The following is a 22206-nucleotide window of genomic DNA, read 5'->3' as shown; positions in this document are numbered from 1 at the left end:
GGCCCAGGGGCCAGCCCAGTGGCTTAGTGGTTAAGTTCGTGCACTCCACTTCGGCAGCCTGGGGTTTGAGGGTTCAGACCCCGTGCACAGACCCAGCACTGCTTGTTAAACCATGCTGTGGTTGCATCCCACATAAAATAGAGGAAGATTGCCATAGATGTTAGCTCAGTGACAATCTTCCTCAAGCAAAAAGAAGATTGGCAACAGATCTTAGCTCAGGGCCCATCTTCCTCACAAAAAAAAAGAAAGAAAAAGGGCCCAGAGAAAGGAAATATTGACCCAAAGCCACGCTGCTGACCAGTGGTAGAGACAGACAGAGGCGGCTGTGGCTGGCAGGTGACATCAGTCGTGCTCTCCCGCCTCTGCGCTTTCCTCTCTGCATAGAGCCTCTTTCCCATTTTTAAACGTGATAACTCCAGGCATCACCTATTTGGCCATCTGGATTATGTAGAAGCCCCCCTTCTGGGCCACCGCCTGGCCTCTGCAGACCTCTCCCTTGATCAGGGCCCTGCAGGCACCTCACCTGACAAGGCTGTAAGGGCAGGTGCCATGCATTTGACTCTGCATTCACAACCCCCAGGGTGCAGGAGCTCCTCAGGATTGGAAGGGAGGAGGTGCAGGCACCATACACCCAAGGGGTCAGCCACACCACAGCATCATCTGGCTTCCTGGTAGCTGAAAACCCAAGCAAGCAAAAGCGGTGACCTCTTCGTCTGAAACCTACAGATGCAAAGACTTCTCTTAGTCAGCTGTCTCATTATTTTCTCTCTCTTATTGCCAAGAAATTCTTCCTTTTATTATAAACCCTCCCTATAAAATGCAGCCCATACCTTCATTATCAAACCTGCAGCGACAGGGAGCAAACTGTCAAGTCTTCCCAGATAACTCATGTTCCCTGTCCTCCCCAAGCCAGCCACCTGTAACTTAGGACTGGGATCCCCTCTGATCTGGAAGAGGTCTCAGACAGCAAGCGACTGAGCCCTCTTCATTTTATCGACAAGTGATGGAAGTAACATCCAGGAGGACAAGTGACACTCAGCTTCAACTACCTTTTTTTTTTTTCTCATGGGACCTAATTTCTCTATTCCTATCATTTATTTTTCTATTCTCTTTTATATCTTTACCAGTTTTACCACTTGCTTTTAAAATGTGAAGATAAAATCTGGCTATAATACATCTGAAATAGTCATAATTTTTAAAAAACTGCCCAACCGATTCTGCTGGAGTGACACTAGCGGAGTTTATCAAGAGACTGGTTATGATCTCTCGCTCATCACCCCATGTCTGGTGCACTTAGTCTGCACCAGCTGCTGTGTAAGACACAAGGATATAAAACCTTATAAGACATGGTTCCTGTTAACAAGCAGTGCCCAATTTAGAAGCAGATAGCCACATAAACAAATAAGTACTAGATAGATGTGTAAATGAAAAGATAGCCAAAATATTTCTTAAGTATTTACTTTGTTCTGGGCTCATAGGTCAACTCACGCAATAATTAGAGGAGCTTATTAGGTATACAGTAATGGCCTAGTGGTTAAGATCCGTGCTCTTCCGCCACGGCCCAGGTTCATTTCCTGGTCAGGGAACAGCACCACCCGTCTGTCAGTTGTCATACTGTGGCAGCTGCGTGTTGCTGTGATGCTGAAAGCTGTGCCACTGGGATTTCAACTACCAGCAGGGTCAACCACCGTGGACAGGTTTCAGCTGAGCTTCCAGACTAGGACAGACTAGGAAGAAGGACCTGGCCACCCACTTTTGAAAAAGTTGGCCAGGAAAATTATGGGAATAGCACTGAAAGGTGAGAGGATGGCACAAAAAGATCCAGCAAGTTTCCGCTCTGCTGTCCACAGAGGGGCTAGAAGTTGGAATCTGCTTGATGGCACTAACAACAACAAAAATCTGAGTAAAAATCAGGTTCAAATAAAACAAATGCACAGTCATTGTTGTATTTTATAAAGCACCCAGCTCTAGACCCATTGGGCTGTGTGGGATGGAGTCATTCACATTGATGAAGCATAAGCAGAAAGCCTTACTAACACGCCGAAATGACTCAATAAGGGCTATCACAATGACCCACTGCCGCAATGGGACTCCCTTACCCAAATTCCTAGAAAATGGGTCAAATACACTCAAGAAACCAGTTATTTTTTGACCAAGGAGAAACAGAATCAGACGTGCGACTCCAAGACGCTCACCATGGTGAGGTGTCACGACAGAGAGAGAGAGAGAGAAAAAGGGAAGGAGGGGCGGAGAAGAAGAAGAAAAAATGGAATCATTCCATGCCATCCTTACATCAATTCCACGCGATTCTTTAAGTCATCTATCCTGACCAGGTGACACGGAAATCCTCAGTTGTATCTAATTGGGAGCTTCCTTGTAAATGCAGAACTTTAAAATATTTTAAAGATGACTAATAGATCAAAAGACAAAAATCATATAATTATATCTATAGGAGTTAGAGTCGTTTGATAGAAAATTCCATATCCAGCATCCACCCTTGATTAAGAAGAAAACTATGAATAAAAGACCTGAGGCAAGGCTGGAGAGTGAGAGGCAGACGTTGGAGCATGTGGGGCCTCACAGGTCATATTGGGGGTGTTGTGATCAATGGGAATCCATCTAGAGGTTTGATACAGGGGTGTGATGGGGTCACGTTTGATCAAGGATGTGACAGGATCAGGTCTGCATTTAAGAATGATGGCCCCCGGGGCTGGCCCCGTGGCCGAGTGGTTAAGTTCGCGCGCTCCGCTGCAGGCGGCCCAGTGTTTCGTCAGTTCGAATCCTGGGCGCGGACATGGCACTGCTCATCAGACCACGCTGAGGCAGCGTCCCACATGCCACAACTAGAAGGACCCACAACGAAGAATACACAACTATGTACCGGGGGGCTTTGGGGAGAAAAAGGAAATAATAAAATCTTTAAAAAAAAAAAAAAAAAAAAAAAAAAAAAAAAAAAAGAATGATGGCCCTAATGAAATTTAGCCGTCTCTACCCAAAAGGCAGCACTATGGCAAGTGGGGGAAAAAAGAAGCATTCCCAGAAAGTCTTTATCATTGTTATTGTTTAACGAAATTCTGGAAATATTAGACAATACAATCAGATGAGGAAGAAAAGAGGTATAAAATTTGGAAAGGGGCAGTAAAATTACCATTACTTGCAACTGACTATCTGAGGTACTTGAAAAAATAATCTGAATAGCAAATATAAACGACATAAGAAGTCAGTAAGGTAGATAAGCCAAAATCAGCATTCAAATACCCTTTGCTCCTCTTCCTCTTACACTTTCTCTTCTTCCTCTTTCTATTCCTTTCCTGAACAATTCAGTCCCAAAGCCATTAGCTGGGCCAGACAAGACAAGCACCTTTGCCGAGGTCAAGGGTAGCTTCTCTGAGGCCAATGTAGATGGAGTTGTGGTGGTCCAGACCCAGATCTGGGTCTCAGGACCTGGATAGGTGAGGAGAGGGTCCACACAGGTGAGGGGGTGGCAGCAGTTACAGGAGATTGGTGACAAACAGAAAAATCGATCAAATAGCATACAGATGTAGACATAGCCGGGTCTGTCACTGTCAGAGAAGAAAGCTACAAATATGAAAAAGGAGAAAACTAGAAGGAACCCGGTGATGTTGGAGTGAAAGGAAGGTGTTGGTGTGAGCTCCTGACTTTGACTATAGACAGGCATAGAAAAAAATTACAGATGTAAATGGTAAATGTGTTTATGGAGATAGTGTATGTTTCAGTCCCTCTATATAGGTAGATACAGATATAGAGAAAGAGATCAAGATTGAGACAGAGATGTTTATGTTGAAAGTTACAGAAGCTACCTTGAAGAGGCTCTTGGTGGCCACATCTGGGACAATTTGAGCTTCAAAATAAACAGTGGTAGTAATGTATCATAACCCCTCAAACAAAATAGGAAAGCATGAGTCCAAAGTCATGTAAATCAATCAAGGAATCATGGAAAGTTTGAAGAGGAAAAGAATATTTACCTGGTTTCAAAATACCTTCCCACAAATTCCTCACTACTCACAAGGAGGAAGAGTGTGACTTTATAAGGGAGAAAATTGGAAGACACCACCTTGATCAAGTGACCTAGTGGTCAAAGTGGACACCATCAGTAATAGGACATACTCAATGCGTGGGCCACCTGTCAAAACGCAGTAAGAACACAGCATCATTTCTATGATAGTCCTCCCAATGGGGCATAGTCTGGATCTAACAATGAGTATACATCACAACAAACTCCAAGAGACACCCTACAAAATAACTTGCTCGCAATATTCACAAACACCAAGGTCATGAAGGTCTGTAAAAGACTCAACAATTTCTCCAGACTGAAGGAGAGCAAAGAGACAAATGCCACGGGTGGCTCTGGATTCTGGCGGCTCCGGATCTGGCGTAGATCCTTCTGCTGTTAAGGACGTCACTAGAACAATTGGTAAAACTTGAACGGGGTCTGAGGGTTAGATGGTAGAGATGCATCGATGTCATTTCTGATTTCGGTGGTTGTGTGGTGTTCATGCAGAAGAATGTCCTAGTTTGTAGAAAGTGAGCCCCAAAATATTCAGGGTAATGGATGGTTGAGAGAACAAAGTCCTTTCTACTGTATTTGCAACTTTTCTGTAAGTTGATTGATTCAAAATTTAAAAATCAGTTTATAAATATATCCATAGCGTTTATCACATATGAGAAACTAATATAAAAAATTTAATGGAAAAAGTTATTCCATTTTGAAGGGAAATTTTAAAAAGGGATAAACATATCTAAGAATAAACTTAGAGGAAATGGGTAATATCCATATGAAGAAAACCTAGAAACACTAAAAGGCACAAAAGAAGACTCTTTTATTATACATCTTTTGCATCTTTTGAATTTTTACCAATTGTATTTATTTTTAATTCGAGAATAAATGAATAAAATTACAGCAAAGACCGTGCATTGAAGAAAACATTATCAGAACATGAGTTGGACCCCACGAAAAGGAAATTTCAGTGGGCCTTCTTGAGTCTAGTGAGAGTTGCTATATAGAAATCTTTTTTAAACAAATTTTAAAAATTGCACAGAAGCGGACTCTAGTTAATAATTATCCAAAATTTAATATTTATCTAAAGTTTATCTAGTTAATAAATCCAACACGCTTAGGGGCTGGCCCCGTGGCCGAGTGGTTAAGTTCGCACGCTCTGCTGCAGCCAGCCCAGTGTTTCGTTGGTTCGAATCCTGGGCACGGACATGGCACTGCTCATCAAACCACGCTGAGGCAGCGTCCTATATACCACAACTAGCAGGACCCACAATGAAGAATACACAACTACGTACCGGGGGCTTTGGGGAGAAAAAGGAAAAAATTAAAAAAATAAAAACAAAAAATCCAACATGCTTAAACGTGAGGAATGGCTCCTCGCTGCCTAATGAGCATGTCAGGCAAGAAGTTCAAGGCCATCTTTGATTCAGCTCGAGCAAGCCTGGGAGAAATGGAGTACTCCCATCTAGAAATTTGGTAACCCTTTGGATGACTTCCATGAAGTTGCTCAGTTAATGGCTCATGTAACACATTCTTATCTTCCTATAAAGATGGAAAAATTCCTTAAGGTCTGGGAAAATAAATTCTCGTCCTTCATCCATTGCAATTCTCCAGGGCTTTGTAGATAGCAAACATGTGATTGTGATCGTGAAACTTTCATTTTCTTTTCTTTCTCTCTTGATCCAAACTCAGACATAAATTGTTAATGGTGCCTCACCAATTAAGAACCATGTTTTACATATATATTTTACTGAAGATGGGAGAAAAGGGAGTAAAACAATAGTAATTTACTGCCGCTAATGTTTAAAAGGAGAACTAGAAAGTTTAAGTCATCAGACCTAGGGGCTGAAGCAGTCCTGGAAACCACAGCTGTACCAGACATTTCCAAAGATAATTTGGCATTAATTTTTGCAAATTGGCATGTAGGCAGGCACAAAGCTTTTATTTACTTATCTCATTATTTTACCTCTTTACCTATTAAATCCAGACTAGTCAGATTACACACTTGAAGGAGAAAAGTAAAGAACTATATGTACCCATGGCATTGACTGTGATTTCACTTCAAACATTTTAAAGTATAAAATAACAAGTGATACCTGACAAAGTAGCAATCAAAGCACAAATAAGGGAGGCTAAAGTCCAGCCTCCTGGGGTGTGAGGGGGTGAGAAGAAAAGCTACGCTCTGTGACAAAAGCAGCCTACAAGAATCTCACTTAAATAAATAAAAAAAAAAAAAACAGATAATTACTGCCCAGGCACATAAAGATTCCAAACTAGGGTGAAAAGTTTTCAAGAGCATAAAAATAATTTTAGAAAAGAGAGCAGACCTCTCATTCTATCGTGGAAGGTGGAACACGTTCTGTTCTACTCGCTGGATGGAGCCACTGGGAACAAGGATTCTAGCTACTGGTGGGCATCGCTGCCCGCAAAGATGGAAGGGATTTGCATCGCTTCCTCCAAGCTGGTCTCAGGCTCTGCACCTGGGCCGTCTGATCTGCCCTGACACCTTCTCATCCATCTTCCTGTCTTCCCTTTTCTCCCCTTTCTCCAACAATGCTGACGGGTGTTCCGTCTCTCAGTCATGAACACAAAGTTACTTGTTGAATGCCTCCTCTGTGCTCATGACTGGACGAATAGCTAGAACAAAGACTTGATCATGTCCTTAAAACTGTTTCAATCTGGCTGGAAAGCCAAGGTTCACACAAGCAGTGTTAGATGTCGGTAAAACAGAGCACATTCTCGGAGCTGCCCCAGAACGGCTGAGAGAGGGCGGCTCCCACAGAGCAGGGACGTCCTAAGCCGCCTGGGGCTGAAGGCTTGTAGGTGCTGCTGCGTTAACGTGTTCCACTTTCAGTTAACAAAGGCAGTTCTGAGCCCTCCTGGAGACAATCCTTAATCCAAAGAGATTTGCTTTAATTTTTTTAGATGAATAAACTCATTTAAATTATTAATTTATTCTTTTTCACCAAGAAGCCATAAGAATTCTGGCGTTGCAGGCTGTCCACTGCCACCAAAATATCCATAAAATATGGTCTAGACCAGGGGTTTCGTTACTTTTTCAACTCACAATAAGAAATTTATGCTACAGTTGGCCCAAACACACGTACAAGTCACTAAACACCAGCCTGTTCTGCTGGATTCACTCTGACACTCTTCTCCCCTCCTCTCCCTTCCTCTCTTCTTCCCTCCCCCTCAGCCTCTCCCTCATCTTCTCCCTGATTCCATTCAGTTTTTAGAAATATGGTTAGGACTCACTAAAAATAGATTTCATGACTCACAAATAGGTTGCTACCCACAATTTGACAAACACTGGTTGAGACCATTCCAAAATGTTATGGAATTGAGGTCTCCAAGGATTCCTGCATATGTTTTGTGAGTGAAAGATAAAAGGAAGCTTTACTGAAGCTAGTTGAAGTTGACTAAGGAATGCATTGCATTAACAAAGCTTAGAATCTTTTTTTAAAAACAAACATGCGGAAGAAACATCCAGCAGTTCTTGGCAGTCTAAAGATGTACAGGGTATATTAAGGTGGCCACTGGGAAGATAAAGACAGATGAGCAACACAGTGAGTCCAAGACACCCACCCTAGGATGGGTGAGCAGAGCTTTTCCAGGAATATCTGAATAAATGTGCAATGACCGGGCATTACTTGTTTTAGTAACATGTTTTCCATGTAAGTTGTTTTTTCTATCACAATTCAGCCTGTTGTATGTCTGGTCAATTTCCTTTTTTAGTAACAGGACAGAATTTCTTAACAAAGCTTAAGCATTTTTGCTTATGAATTATCCACCCTGTAAACCAGCCATTGAAGCAAAAAATGCTTTATCCTTATATTTTCTATCATCAAAACACCACTTGAATCAGTCTATTAAATCATTAAATAATTCTTAAATAACGCTACTAATGTTTATGGTAATTTTCACATTGCTTTCCCACACCATATACAGACTATCACTAGGAATTAGCAAAGAGCTTATCAGTTCAAATACCTGTGGTTTTGTTTCATCGTATCTTTCCTCCTCTTTCATGCATACATTTTTGACAAGGGATAACTTGTCACTCTAATGACTGTAAGAAGGTAGATGAAAAAACTCCTCGTCTCTAGAATCTTTCAGGCCAATGGGAGAAAGAGGGATCCAGAAACTGTGGAGATGATCCTCACACCTCACTGAATGTTGAGTGTTGAGTCCGTAAGACAGCACCTGGGGCTCTAGACTCAGGAAGGAAAGTTCCCGCCCCCTAGGGAAGATGACATCCACTTCTCGCAGGAGGTAAAAATTCGGAAAGGGCTCCAATGATGACTAAGCTTTCCACTAAGACAGACCGAGGCGGGAATAGGAGTTCTGGGCAGAGGAAATTTCATAAGCCTCGTGAAAAGTAAATATCAATTTAGCTGAATGGTAGGGTACCTATAAAGTGAGGAATGGGAGGTGAGCACAAGATCTTAAGGCTTTACCTTTTTGTCACCATTTTTCGTTGACAAGGCAATGGCATATCCACCATCTCATTGACATCTCCTTTGGGACCACAGTGTGGCAGACCTTAATGCCGAAGGAGAGTGTTTGTACTTCATTTTACTAGAAAAAAAAAGAAGCATTGGCAATTTCCTTATAGGAGAAGGGGCAGCCATGGGGCTGCTGGTACTCAGTGAGGGAGCCCGGCACGGGAGAGAGCGGCGCGTGGCTATTGTATATGATGCACATTCTGGCCTCTCACTTTCTTCTAGAAATAGACCCTGCCCCATCTAGGAGAATGAGAAGTTCTGTCTTTGGGATATTTTGGCAGTGCTGGTGGGGAAAGGTTTTCTTTCCTCTCTGCTCCGGGGCCATAAGGGTCTAACCTGCTGTTCTCCTTGTTACCTGGAGGAACGGGGAGGCAGGAGAAGCAGCCAAGCGCGAGGCTGCAGGTCTTGCTCCTCTATCTCTGGCTCTCCCTGGATTCTGGGCACTGTCCCAGGGACCTCCTGAAAACCCCCTGCCACTGCAGCTCATTCTCTTTGGATCACACCACTTGCAACTGAGAGGGTCCTCATGACACAGGAGGACTGAGCAGGAAGAGCTGGGGGCATATGGTCCATCTGGGGGCCTCTTCTAAAAGTCCACCTGAGCCTGTTTCTATAATACATTCTGTGCATCCTAAGTCTACAGAAAAGTTCCACTAAAAAAGGAAGCTCAATCATTCGTTCATACATTCATTCAACAGATATTTATGAAACACGATACTTGCCAATATTTATTCTAACTGCTAGAGGTACACTGGAAAAAAGACCAAAGAGATTTCTGCCTTTATAGAGAATACATTCTCAGGAGGAGAGGTCAACCACAAAAAAGGAAGCAAAATTTAAAAATATCAGATAGCATTTTGTCCTATGAGTTAAACATCATGTCCCCACAGTGACGCCGGGGGCCGTGCCCGTTCCTGAGTGCCCTGTGTGGCCAGCACTGAGCACAGGTCAAGTGTTTCCCCAGAAGATATCTGATGAATAGAATAGGACGGGATAGAAATATACACAAGTGGGGACACTGGATCATCCTCGTTAATTTCCTTTCCTCAGAGGAGAGTCTAACTTATTTTCAGCGGCTTAGCACATGAGTGGAGCTGTCCCCAACATCACGCTCATGGACTTCACGAGAACTGTGTTGACATTTCAATTCCACTTTGCAATTCTTTTGTGCTGCATTTCAGACAATCAAATAACGATGACCTCAGAAGTCTGACAATTGGAGAGACAGAGCAACTAAAACTGGAAGGATAGGGCAAGGAAGGAGCTTAATATTAAGCAGAGAGCAAGACGTTAAACTGACAAACTATCAGTTGCTAATTGATTTTTCCTGTATGTTAGGGCAAATTGTTTTTTCCCACATACTTTGGACAGTCGTAATGAGGTTAAAGAAAACTCCTTACACTTGCTAAGCTATTGTCATTTATACATGTTAGTTATCATTTTTATCATTTAAGATACACAGCTGATTCGGCCCCAATCTTAATGATTTTAGACTGAGTCACCGAAATCGACTGGATCTGAATGAAACCAGGGTTGTAAAAATGCTTTGCACTCTTTTGCCAAACATCAAGCCACAGGTGATACCACATTAAAAACAGGAATTTCGGCTGTGACTACAATCATGATGTACAAATTAACTTCAAGCAAGGGGGAAAATATGGTGAAATACAGCTCAAAGTCAGGCCTTGAGATTGAGAGATTTGCCCTGAATAGCACACTATTCCAGCCTGGAGATACTCAAAGCCTTATCAGTATTTCTGAAAATATTGTAGGACTTCAGTCCTCAGGGTCTCATCTGTGTCTGGCTGCTACTTCCGGCCGAGCTCGCTCAGGTCTACGCCATGACAACGCAGACATGAGACTCAGGCCCTTCACTGGTTTCCATTTACAACTGAAATGTTTAAGAATTTGGTAGACTTACCAAAGAATTGAGGTCACACAGAGGCGTACAGCCCACACCACGCATCAAATTAACACACAGTCACTAGCAGTCATCCTGGGTTCTGAATTCTTATCTACCGAACTGATAGCAGGGGTCCTCTTCTGAGTTGAACCCCAAACCCTCCTCCTTTCCTCTCTCCCTCACATTCTCTTTTCTTTACACTCAGTGACTCTCCCTTTTGCTGGAGTGACTGAAACCCCTGCACCTGAGGCCCCAGGGTCTCACCTTCTACTGTTGTCACACATCAAAGTATTTCCAAACAAAGATACTTTCCTTCATGGGAGATATTCTGGTGCTAAATGTTAAGATAATTGGGAGTCCTCCACCTCATTACAGCACCTGTTACCTAAACATGAGTTTTATTATTTCAGGGCAAGGGGTGGTATAAAGTCACATTGTCCCTTTGTCTTCTTTCACAGTTAACCCAGGCAAGTGACTGCCATTTTGCCCACCTTCAAGTAGAAAAATAGGAAGAGGCAGAAATCAAAGTCACCACAGCGCGCAAGGATCATTTCGGAAAGAGAACATGGCCCTCCTGGTTATACTCCCTTCCTGAAATGAGGTGGACCTTGCTCAGTGGAGATTCCTGAACTGGGTTAGCTTTCCCCAAACAGATGGAAAGGAATCTGCCCTATAAGCACACTTCGCCTGAAGACTTTATACCCCATTGACACTCCATCTTCCTTCTCAATACCTCCTCCTTCAGACTCAGCAAAGCAAGCACAATATACTCCTTAAATGAATAAGGATCAAATTCAATACCCATGAAACAGAGGAATAACTGTGTGAGTCAAAATTATGTATAGAATTTTACTATTAAGAATAAGATCCAGCTCATTTATCTAGATCCTATATCTGGATTGCCAATGTGGCCACATTAAACTATGTGGAGGGCATCAAGGATTTTTCTCATGGATGTAAGGTTTATAATATTCAGACATACTTATAGAAAATCAAACATCTTCACTGATGGACTCTGATGACTGATAAAGAACATTACGCAAATGATTTTAGAAATTGAAATGTAGGATCTATTTTCAAAAGGCATGTGCAAGAATGTTTCACAGCAGTTTTATTTGTAATGGCCCCAACAGTGAAACAACTCAAATGCTCATCAATAGTAGAAAGAACAAATAAACTGTGGAATATTAATGCAATATTACTTGGCACTCGAACAAACTACTGTTACAACATAGATGAATCCCACAGACATAATGCCTAGGAAAAGAACCCAGACAAAAGACTGTGTGCTGTTTGATTCCATGTGTGTGAGTCCAAAAGCAGGCAGAATGAAATAACGGCAATGGAGTTCAGAATAGTGAGTAGTGCTCACCTTTGAGAAGTGGTTTGATTGGGATGAAGCACAGGGCTCCTTCTAGAATGATGGAAATGTCCTATCTCTTCATCTGGGTATGTATATATGCTAACATGAATTAAGCTGCTCACCTAAGATTTACCTATGCTGTTGACCTAAGAAAATGAACTTTCTGAAAATGTTACAGCTCAATTAAAAAGAAACATATAGGCATGTAAGCAAAATCCAAATTTATACAATTTTATAGTGGTCAACATTTTAGACTTTTCAGGCAGAGATTTTGCCATAGCATAAGCAGCGAATTATAAAAACGTGTTTCAACTTCTCTTTACAGTAGAGTAGTCTGGCAGACATCACCTTAACCAAGCGATCAAGCTTAACATCACTAAAGACAGGACCAAGTGACATCTTGTGGGTTCTCATGTGACATCTTGAGAGGACACAACATCACCTAGATAGTATCCTTGTTCAAAATGTTTAACCTGAATCTAATCATTAGGGAACACCAGGTTAATTAAAATTGGGAATTTCTAAAAGATAACTGACCTGGATTCTTCAAAAATCTGAACGACATGGAGCATTTCTAGATTAAAGAAATGTGACAACTAAATGTCACCTATGATTCTTCATTCGATCCTAGATAGAGGAAAAAATCAGGCTATCGTTGGGGAAATTTGAACATGTGCTCACCCTAGATAATATTATATCGAGGTGAAACGTTCTCAGTGTGGTTGTTGGATTTTGGTCATGTAGAGAATTCTTTGCTCTTAGAAAATAACTCTAAAGTATCTAGATCATCATGATGGCTACAAATAACTTTCAAGTGGTTCAGCCAAAAATAATAATAGGTGTGAGAGAAAGAAGAAGGTGAGGAAAAGGAGAAAATGAAGCCAAACATTTGTCATACAATTCTGCAAGAGTGGAATGGGCCCCCCCCCCCACCCACCCAAAATTTGGTTCAGATGTTGAGCCAACGTCAACATTGCTAATGTCACACATGCACCAAGAGGGTATGGAAAAGCTCATTGATCAGATAATGAGGTTTTCTAAGGGGAGCAGGGCAGACTCCCAAGCATGTCCAACTATGGCTTGAGAGAGCAAGGAGATAAGTATGGGTTTTATTGTTGTTATGGGGTGAGGGTTCTCGTGTAGGGTCAGGCCTTGTGTGGGCTGAGCTTCCCTCTGGCACCAAGGGAAGGACCACCCGAGCAGTCTTATCAGCTTGCCCAGATGTGGAGCAGAAGGGGAAGCTGAGTGGTGGGATCTGAAAGCTGTCAGCAGTCAAGCATCAAAAATGAAGTTAAACCCTGTATCACAATGTTACAATTGGTAAATTTAACTGAAGAGTATATAAGCATGCATTGTCCAACTCCTGCAACTTTTCTGCAGATTTGACACTTTTCAAAATAAAAAGTGGGAAGAGAGGAGAACATGTTTCTACTTCTCTCTCACACATTCATACCAGGCAACATCTTAAAATTTGGTGCTAAGGAAAAACTATGTTTATAAACATGTGATACTGTGTTTTAATCACCTGTGTAAACTTAATCTCAGAGGCAACTTTCTATCATGAATGAAAAATGTTTAGCGCTTCATGTAAATACTCTTTCTTATCTTGAGCCGTTTACAAGTAGAATTATCATGATCACTCTTAAATAGAATACTCAATACTCAAGTTGCTCTGGTTACAGAAACAGTTATCATTTCATTCAAAAAGAAATTACTGAGTGTCTACCATGTACCAGGCACTGTAACAGGGGCAAGGAGAAAAGAGTGAACAAGACAGGAGTTATCAGTTCCCAGGGGAAGTCCTATGTAAACACACACAGGTAAGACACTCTCCCTGCCCTTTATGAGTTTATATTCCAACTGACAATATTTAAGAATCTCTAAATGCATAAAATGTGTGCAAGTCACAAAACCCAGACTTATCATTGCAGTTTCATGAGCATTCAAGAGCAATACTTATACCAATTATAATTTTCATGGATCTCCCCAGAAAGAGTCCTAGGATCCTATTTTAAAATAATACACATTTTTAAATAACACAGTTCTTTCTCTGTCATTACCTAAATTCCCTCAATGTATATTCTACAGCAAAATCGCAAGCCTGTGCCTATTTATAACTGAGACGGACAATACTGTTCATCCACTTTAAGCAAAGAGTAAGAGAAAAACGGTCCCCAAAATCCTAAAATCCATCAAAGCTGCAATCGCCCGACATCTAGAACTGTTCGTACTTCAAATATTCCATCCCACTGTTTTGAGGAGCATGCTTATGTTTGCCAAATACTCCAATTTTTGGTTCCCAAAGTGTGGTGTCCATACTGATAGAAGATCACACTGCATAAGAAAATTGGGGCAGGAGTGGACAAATAGGCCCTTGGTAGAGTTTAAATTATTATCATCTCTTTGAACCAACTTCTATATTTAAGAATTTACCAACATACAAATTTACATATGTGCTTTCAAAAATACTGTGCAGTTGCTTATGACAGGTTATTTCCCAAACCAAAGACTAGCCACTTGAGTACCATTCAATAAGAATGAAATCAATTATGGTACATTGTGCCAAGGAATACTATACTGACAAGAAAAATAAAGTAACTCTATATATGCCAACAAATTTCCAAGACGTAAGTTAGTGAATAAGGAAAGGTACAAGGAGAAAAGTGAGTAGAGGAGGCTTGTGTTTGTGCAAGAATGTGATATTACATATGTCAATCTGTATATGCACAGAACATTTCTGGCTGGCAACATAAGAACCTTGTAACATTGGTGACCTTTGGAGAACGTGTTGGAGGAGGACATATTATGTATCTTTTCTGCATACACTCTTGTGATATTTGACTGTTTCTCTACCATGAGCATGTGTGTACGTGTATATAATACACATATGTGTGTATATATATAATATTATGATATTGATAATTGTGATTTCTATCTTGTATTCATCAAAGAAGAAAAGAGAAAGTCAAGGAGCTCTTAAAAATTTCATGTCACAGTTGACCAGTTCTTTCATTAAAAATGCTCCTCGGGCTAACGAGATGAAGGTGATTTCCGCTTACCTGAGAAGCCAAGGTTCCATTTGCAGAACTCAATGCAGCCATGGAAGCACTGGGGGAAGCATGGCTACACAGCCTCGCCTCTGTTTCTTTGCAATCTTGCTTCTTGCCTTGTGGGAAGGGGGAAGGCGTGTGGTTTTGGGGAGCAGGGCAAGGATCAGCAAGCAGGGGCATAATTATAAACTGCTTATGATGTAAGGAAGAGTTGCTGCTACCCTATAGACAAAGAGATGCCCCATGCAAATACTGCATCACGCTCAGAGCTCCTGTGGTTCCAGAAAGAAAGTACCACCCAGCAACCAGGCCCCTCAGATTGTGCAGATTTTAGGTAACTTCCTCTCCTCGTCCTTTCGGGTCAATATGAACTGCCCCTCATCTGCTTCCTTTGTGGGTTACCATCTAGACTGGAGTCCGCCTATGGTTTATCCATTTCTCCACATGATCATCGTCAAAATCTTAGAAATTTGACCATCCGGGTCTTCTCATTCAACCTTCTAATGTCACAGATGACGAAACAGACAACTGGGGTGCCTTTTGTCTTTAAGACACATGTAACTTCCTTCCTGGTTCAGTGTGAGGACTCACTCCTGGATTCCATCCTGCATTCTCGCACTACTTTTTCCCCAAACTCTCCTCTCTCCTCCACTGTCGTTGGCACACCACACAGCAATGGCATTCCTGGGGCAGCCAGGGGAAGTAACATGAGAACTGAAAAATATCTGAGCTCTAACTCTCTCTGTCATCAAACTGCTGGAGAATGCATCCACGTGAGATTGTTTTCTTTAACATCGATCTCTTCTTCCAAGGGTCATGCCCACTCTTTTGTATTAATGATTATATATCATCCTTTAAGAGATTCTTCATAATTATAAAAACAACAGCCACTCTGATCAATTATCTTTAAAAAATTAATCTGTTGGGAAAAAAGATCATGCCAACTGATTTTAGGGGGTTACGCAGATGTAGGTCAGTTAACACTCTAGATGTTTGCCTTTAATTAGATTTAGAAGCATCGAATGGAAACTGCTTCCTCCACCCCCAGTTCCAGATGCCCCCAAAGCAACAACCTGTTAATAATACAGAGAAGCCACGAAACCCTAGCACCTTGATGATGTCAAAGACTACATGGTTATAGGAAACCACATATTTACTTCAGTCATTAACTCATACGACGAAAGAACATCTACCCACAGACGGTTTCACTGCGGCTCAAGAAATCTGAGGAATGTAAAGTATGAGTAGGTTGTAGATACTGTTCAGACCTGCCCAGAGTCCCTTGGTGCAGAGGTGCCCCTTTAGGTGACCTTAAACCCTACAGGGGCAGGAATCCAGAAAACCAGACTGGATAGGAGCTTAACCAATTTCATAAAAAAATAGAAACTACTTATTTTTAAACTATTCGTGAGATTAACTGAATGTAATAAAAAACAATTGACATCATTTTATACCCAAAATTCAGCTTAAAAGAAATGAGTTAAAACTAGAAGACAAAGCAATGGAGAACAATTAGGACGAGAGTCGGGAAGGGGGAGAATGGAGATGGATTTCAAGGAACCTACAGAGGCTAAGGGAATAGGTTTCTACCTAGACGGTAACTATGGTGAAACGGGGCTTGATGTTGCGTCTCAGCGTAGAGTAACTCATGAAATATCCTGTGATTAAACCAAAGTTTCTAAGTAAATTATAATTCCTTGAAAAGGGACTAATGTGAAGAGAAGGACAAAAATAGAAGTATCCTCTTACAGTATAAAAATCAATAAATGTAATTATTCCATGTTTTCATCAGAGACTCTTCCCCTACGGTCTCCCACATATCCATCACCTTCACAGCTAACTGAACATTGTAACCTAATATTGTGTCTAAGATCAAAGCAATGATGAAAAGCAAAACAAAAGCAAAGCAAAGAAAAATTGTGGCCAGCACTGTCCATCTGCACACCAAATTTCTCCAAGTTGTAAAGATGAAATCTTTGTAAGTTTAACACTTTAGGCAAATATCTTCCACGGTATGGTCTGAACACGTCTTGGACACAGAGTCAGCTGGGGCCCACAGGAGGATCACTTTCTGACCATGATTTCATATGTACACACACACACATCAAATGACCTCAACGCATGTCCAAAGAAACGTCCAACCAAAGCTATGACAGTGCGCTTGATATTCCCCTTTACTCAGCTAAATGAAATAGGATGGAGCCATCAGGTCAGGGAGAAAACTAAAACCATCTATGTGTGTTCACAATCACCCATGTATGATCTTACCTTCATCCCTATAAGGAATCTCCTGAAGAGGAACTGTTAACAAGACAGGAGCCATTAAAACACGACAACCAGGAAATATCCCCAAAGGACCTGAAGTGAGTGCCTACCCATCTATGACTGGGGCCTGTGCGCACCCTGGCATAGATTAGTGGCAAGAGAGGGCGTGAGAAGGACCAATGTTCTTATGTTCAAAGTTCTCACCACATTCTCCAGGCAGCCTATATGCTTATTGGTTATTTAAAATTTTAGATCAAGCCAACCTGCTGACACAGAGTCTTAAAATCAATGACTACCACTGAAACTTAATTTCCAATTGCCTTAATTTAATACATGCTGTAATATACTTTCAATGGTTGAAATGAACAAACACATTGGCCTTCCAAGTTGTTGCAACTTAAGCCCCTTCTGATATTCAAGGTCAGCAAGACTGATGTAAATACTTTTCTCCGTCCTCCAGTGTGCATATTGTCAAGTTTGGCTGAGAAACCAAAAGGAAAATCAGCAACAGCATTAAGTTGAAGAGATGGAGGAGATCCAGTTCCTTAAAAGTGGAGAACCATGTGGAAGTGTCGTTTTGGCGCACGTGCATACCCACCTGTCACTCAAACATTCGTGTCCACCTGACCTCTCCATCGTCCATTGTCAAAGTGTGCACAGCCATACATCCTACCATACGCATAAATACGTATTTCCACCACTTTAGGCATGTGCCAGGGCTACCACTTCCGAAAGAAATACATTCACAATAATATGGTGGTTGGGTCTCCACACCTTTCATGGTTTCTACAGTTACCTGTTCACAGGCAATTATCAAGTATCATTTTTATTTACCAAATACAAAAGATACAGTAAAATCATTAGACATTTTTAAGCTCTAAAATAAAATCAATTTGTACAAGAAATCACTTCAAAATTATGATAATCTCTGAATAATATGCATATAGGTACTTACTGTTGTCTATTCTGACTTGCAAATATTCTCGGCCGGGTCCTATCACACTAGGCAATGTGGGGATTATTTGGTACAGTTGGAGCAAGACCTCTTGAGCATAGCTTTTTAAATTCTAATACCACACAATTCCACAAAAAGGACGAGAAATGTTTGTTAAAATACAATTCTTATTTCTTTTTATAACTGGCAGCCATGCATTCATTAATTATTAAAAGGGCATAAAATGCATCCAGGTTGTTATTTACCATGATAGTGATGTCAGTTCCTAAAGACATCAGTAGTTACTTAACCAAAAGAAGATGGTATGTGCCTTGGAGAGTAACCCTCAGGTCAAAGCCAAAAGCTGCGTATGGAGTTGATGAATCTGTCAGAAACTCATGGTGACGTCAAATTATTCTCCCCAAAGGTGGAAAAATACCAACCATTCAGATAAAGTCATTTGCAATATTTGAATTTCTTACCAAATGCCATTTTTCCCATAAAATCAATTTCAGAAATGCACTGACTTTAGCTCTCAGATCACAACTGAGCAAGGAAAGTCGAACCATGGGCAGTCTCTAAAATGCAACCTCTTTTGAGGGAAGCGGCCAGCATTGCTGTCACCTAGTTCTATTAAATCCAAAATGCACTGTCCAGGGATAGCCCAGACCAAACCTTTGCTTTCCAATGCAAACAGGTCATGCAAAAGGTTCCAAGTGGACACAGAGATTCACGTTTTATGTGCAAGAAGGACTTTTGTGACTTCGTGTTTCTTATGACGTCAAAGGAGAGGAGCCATCGACTCCATTTTGGAGACACACACCCATGGCTCCTGGTGCTCTGCTCAGACCTGCACCTGCCACCAACCGAGACCACAAGGCTCAGTTCTGGGAAGGAAAGCACTCATGCAGAACAGTTCCCCTCCCTACCTGGGTTCAGACCATTCCTCTGTGTCCCTTCACCTCCTTTCCACAGCTTAACCAATAACAAAACATTTGCATCTGGTCCATTTCCCTTAGATTTTAACTTCAGCCCAGGAAAAGCTTGACTGGTTCATTTGGGCCTACTTTTAACCAAATCCAGAAGGCTTGATGTGAAATACAAGGTGCCTGGGATTTCTTTCATGTAGAAATCAAATATCCAAGTATTACTTTTGTTTCCATAGGAAATTTTCCACCTTCACTTTTTCATTGGTATTATTCTAGGCAAAGGACTACCCAACTGCTTTTACCACTCCATCTCTCCTTGAAATCACAACACATCACTAAATTTTGCTTCAGCCTCACCTCCAACTTCAGGAGGATGCAAAGGGCCTGCCTGTGCAGGATGAGGATTCAACATGACGCAACCCTGAGCATCCCTGGACTGGAGAAGCCTGGGAGAAAGCAACGTCCCTCCATGCTGTCCCTCACCGGCAACAAACACTAGGGGGACAGTACCAGCACCCCACACTCCGGACACAGGTGTCCTGCACACAGACGTGAATACAGGCTATACATCCATCGGACAGTTTGTCACACCAATGCACATGACAGCAAGGCAGGCAGAGGACGGGAAATGGTCAGCCATCCCCAAGGCATATCTCCCGGCCCCTTCCTGCCTCCTCTCCCATCCCACCTCACCCTCCCTTCTCCCCCCAGAGCTTCAAGTTCACCCAAATTTGAGTCTCCAGCATCAGCCTAATCAGCTCATTCCCACCCCACCCCCAATTTCCTGGAGACATGTAAAATCCCATTTGTGGGGGAAAAAAGTCTACTCAAGTTGGCTTGACATAGGGAGCTGACAAGACAGGCCAAGACATTCCTGCAGAGATCTCAACTCCAAAAAACGTTCAAGCCGGGTCCTCTCCTCTTTCTCCCTCCCTCCCTCCCCCTACCTTGCTCCTCGCTGCTGCCCCCAAACCAGGCAGTGGGTTCCTCCTCTGGGAGCGGGGACTCTCCTCCACCTCCTCCACCCTCCAGGGCTTTGCGTTTCTTCGACATCTCTGCCCGGGGCTGGGCTTTGGGGGTGTGCTTTCCCCACCCCCAGCCCTCCCCCGTCAGAGAGGAGAGTGAAGGTGGAGTGAGGTGGAGGGGAGAGAGAGACAGAAGAAAGGGGTGGGGAGGAGAGGCCGGGGAGGGAGATGGATGGAAAAGGAGCTGCTGCTTAAAGAGGGGAAGGCCCTTCGGAGTGATCGGAAAGGCAGGAGGAGGCTGGGGCCGGGCGCAGAGAGCCTAAAATCAGTTCATCTACGTCTAGGGGGCTGTTTGCTCGCTCTGACTCTCTCTCTCTCCCTGTCTCTCTCTCTCTCCCTCCTTCCTCCTTCCTCTTTTTCTTCCCACTAGAAGGGTTAGCCCAGAGTGGAGGGGAGATCAAAACCAGAGAGGAGAGGCTCCTTGGGCCCCTCAGCTGCTTTCTTTCTAATTTGGGAGGGGGATGGGGTGGGGCTTGGGGGTCCTATACATTAGGACTCCTGGCTCTGTCTGTTTATAAAGGAGTGGCGTCTTGTGGGGGAGCAATGTTTGTGGTGTTTACTGGTGGGTGTTTTCAACGGATTATAAGGAAAATTGGGTAGAATGGAGAAAATACAATGCTGCAGAACGCAATACCGTTGCGGTGCCTTCAGGTGCTAGGGACGCTGGACCCCTCCTCCTCTGTGACATCCTATGAGCCTTTGTAAAAGGGGCTGGGGAAGTGGAGGGAGGGGTTGAGGAGGGGGCAGCAGAGGGTGGGATGGAAAGAGGAGGGGCATCTAGTCCCCATTCAGAAATGAGGAGGGAAGCCCTGAACGGAGGAAGGAAGGTGGGGGCACGCCAGCAGCTTCTCTTGGCCGCCTCCCGAGGCACCTGCGGGTCTAGCATCGCTGCCGCTGCGTTTTGCAGCTGGAAGGCAGGCTTCGCAGGGAACTTGGGGCTGGAAAACTCGGTCCAAGCAGTCGCCCGGAGGCGAGCACTCTGCGCTGAGGGTGGCTGCCGTCTCTCATCTCCCCTGCCACCCCTTGAGTCTTCTGGCTTTACAAACTGAAGTTTCTTCTTTCTCACTTCCACTCATCACCCCTCCTCTAAGATAGACATGTCCCCCAACACTACACACACACACACACACACACATTTTCTCTTTGCCAAAAAGGACAGTGGAAAATGATGGGAAGTTTATTTTAAAAAGTAGGGAAAAGGTTGGAATTAAGTTTTTCTGGCCTCTCAAGGGTTAAATAATAGATAAAAGGAACCACCAACTCACCCGCCAAAGTCGGGCCCGTAGAGCATAGCTGTTTTCCGCTTCAAGTTCGCACATTAAAAACAAGAGAAGAAAAAAAACCAAGCAAGCGGCCAGCAGCACAGCGGGTCCAGGGCTCCACGGAGAACTGCGCCAAGCAAGTTGCCGAGCAAGCCCGGTGGCCCAAGTTCGGGACCTCTCCAAGAACGCTCGCTTCTGCTCCCTTCTGCAGGCATATTCCGAGGCTTCGGGCACCCTGGGTTTGGAGCTGATCTTCTTGGCAAGGGGGGAGACAACTTCAAGCGGTGTGTGGCATTCCTCTTTCCCTCCTTTCCATCTGGGGGCCTCGAGGAAAGCCGCGCTGAGAGCTCTAGGCGCCAAGCAAGACTGGTCCATTGCAGTTCATTCTCCTTGCGGCTGCAACTTTGGACCCACACACCTATAGAGAACATAAGTGCGAGTGTGCGCGCGCGCGCACGCGCGTGTGTGTGTGTGCGCGCGTTTGTGCGAGCGTGTGCCAACCCGTGTGCCCCGCGCACTGGGCTTTCGGGGGTGCGTGTGCTCTAAGGAAAGACTCTCCCTGGCTGCCTGGAACTTGGAGAGTTTTCCTTTAAGCCGGCGCTGCTGCTCGGACACCCCCCGCGTCCAACAGGAGGCGATGACGTCTGTAGCCTCGTTGCCAGACAGGCCCCAGGCTGCCGCTGCCGTTCATTGACAGGAGCGGGCGCTCCGACGTCAGCAGCCGGACCTTTGGCAAGGCTGCTCCCGCGGAGACGGCTCCCACCCCCGCACCTGCCAGCCCGCCGGGGGGAGGGGGGTAATGAAATCAAAGCCACCGGGGGAGGGACCAGGGATGCTCTGGGGCTTGGGGCGATGAGGGAGGGGGAGCTCCGACCTGCCCTCTTTCTCCTGGAGCTCCGGAGTTTATAAATAGTGCTGTCTCCAGCCAGACTCCCACCCCCTCTCACGCCCC

General features: G+C 43.5%; 1 protein-coding gene across 3 annotated transcripts in view; it reads right to left on the bottom strand.

The window, feature by feature from the left end:
* The window catches only part of PDE10A (phosphodiesterase 10A), a 540491-nt gene extending 518589 nt beyond the window's left edge, over positions 1-21902 (bottom strand). Inside the window, exon 1 of one of the 3 annotated variants that reach the window (XM_070256511.1) lies at positions 21258-21902. Coding sequence is in view for 2 of the 3 variants with exons in the window: in XM_070256509.1 (XP_070112610.1) it covers positions 19915-20020 (106 nt within the window). In the remaining variant the exon portion in view is untranslated. Of the gene's footprint in view, positions 1-19914; positions 20204-21257 lie in introns of those variants that run through there. The other 2 variants (XM_070256509.1, XM_023633143.2) reach the window with 2 other exon arrangements.
* Positions 21903-22206: the final 304 nt, after the last annotated feature.

This window comes from Equus caballus, chromosome 31, assembly GCF_041296265.1.
Source record: "Equus caballus isolate H_3958 breed thoroughbred chromosome 31, TB-T2T, whole genome shotgun sequence".
NCBI classification, from domain to species: Eukaryota; Metazoa; Chordata; class Mammalia; order Perissodactyla; family Equidae; genus Equus; species Equus caballus.
Note: the sequence above shows the minus strand (reverse complement) of the source record. Positions and strands in the feature narration are given on the sequence as shown.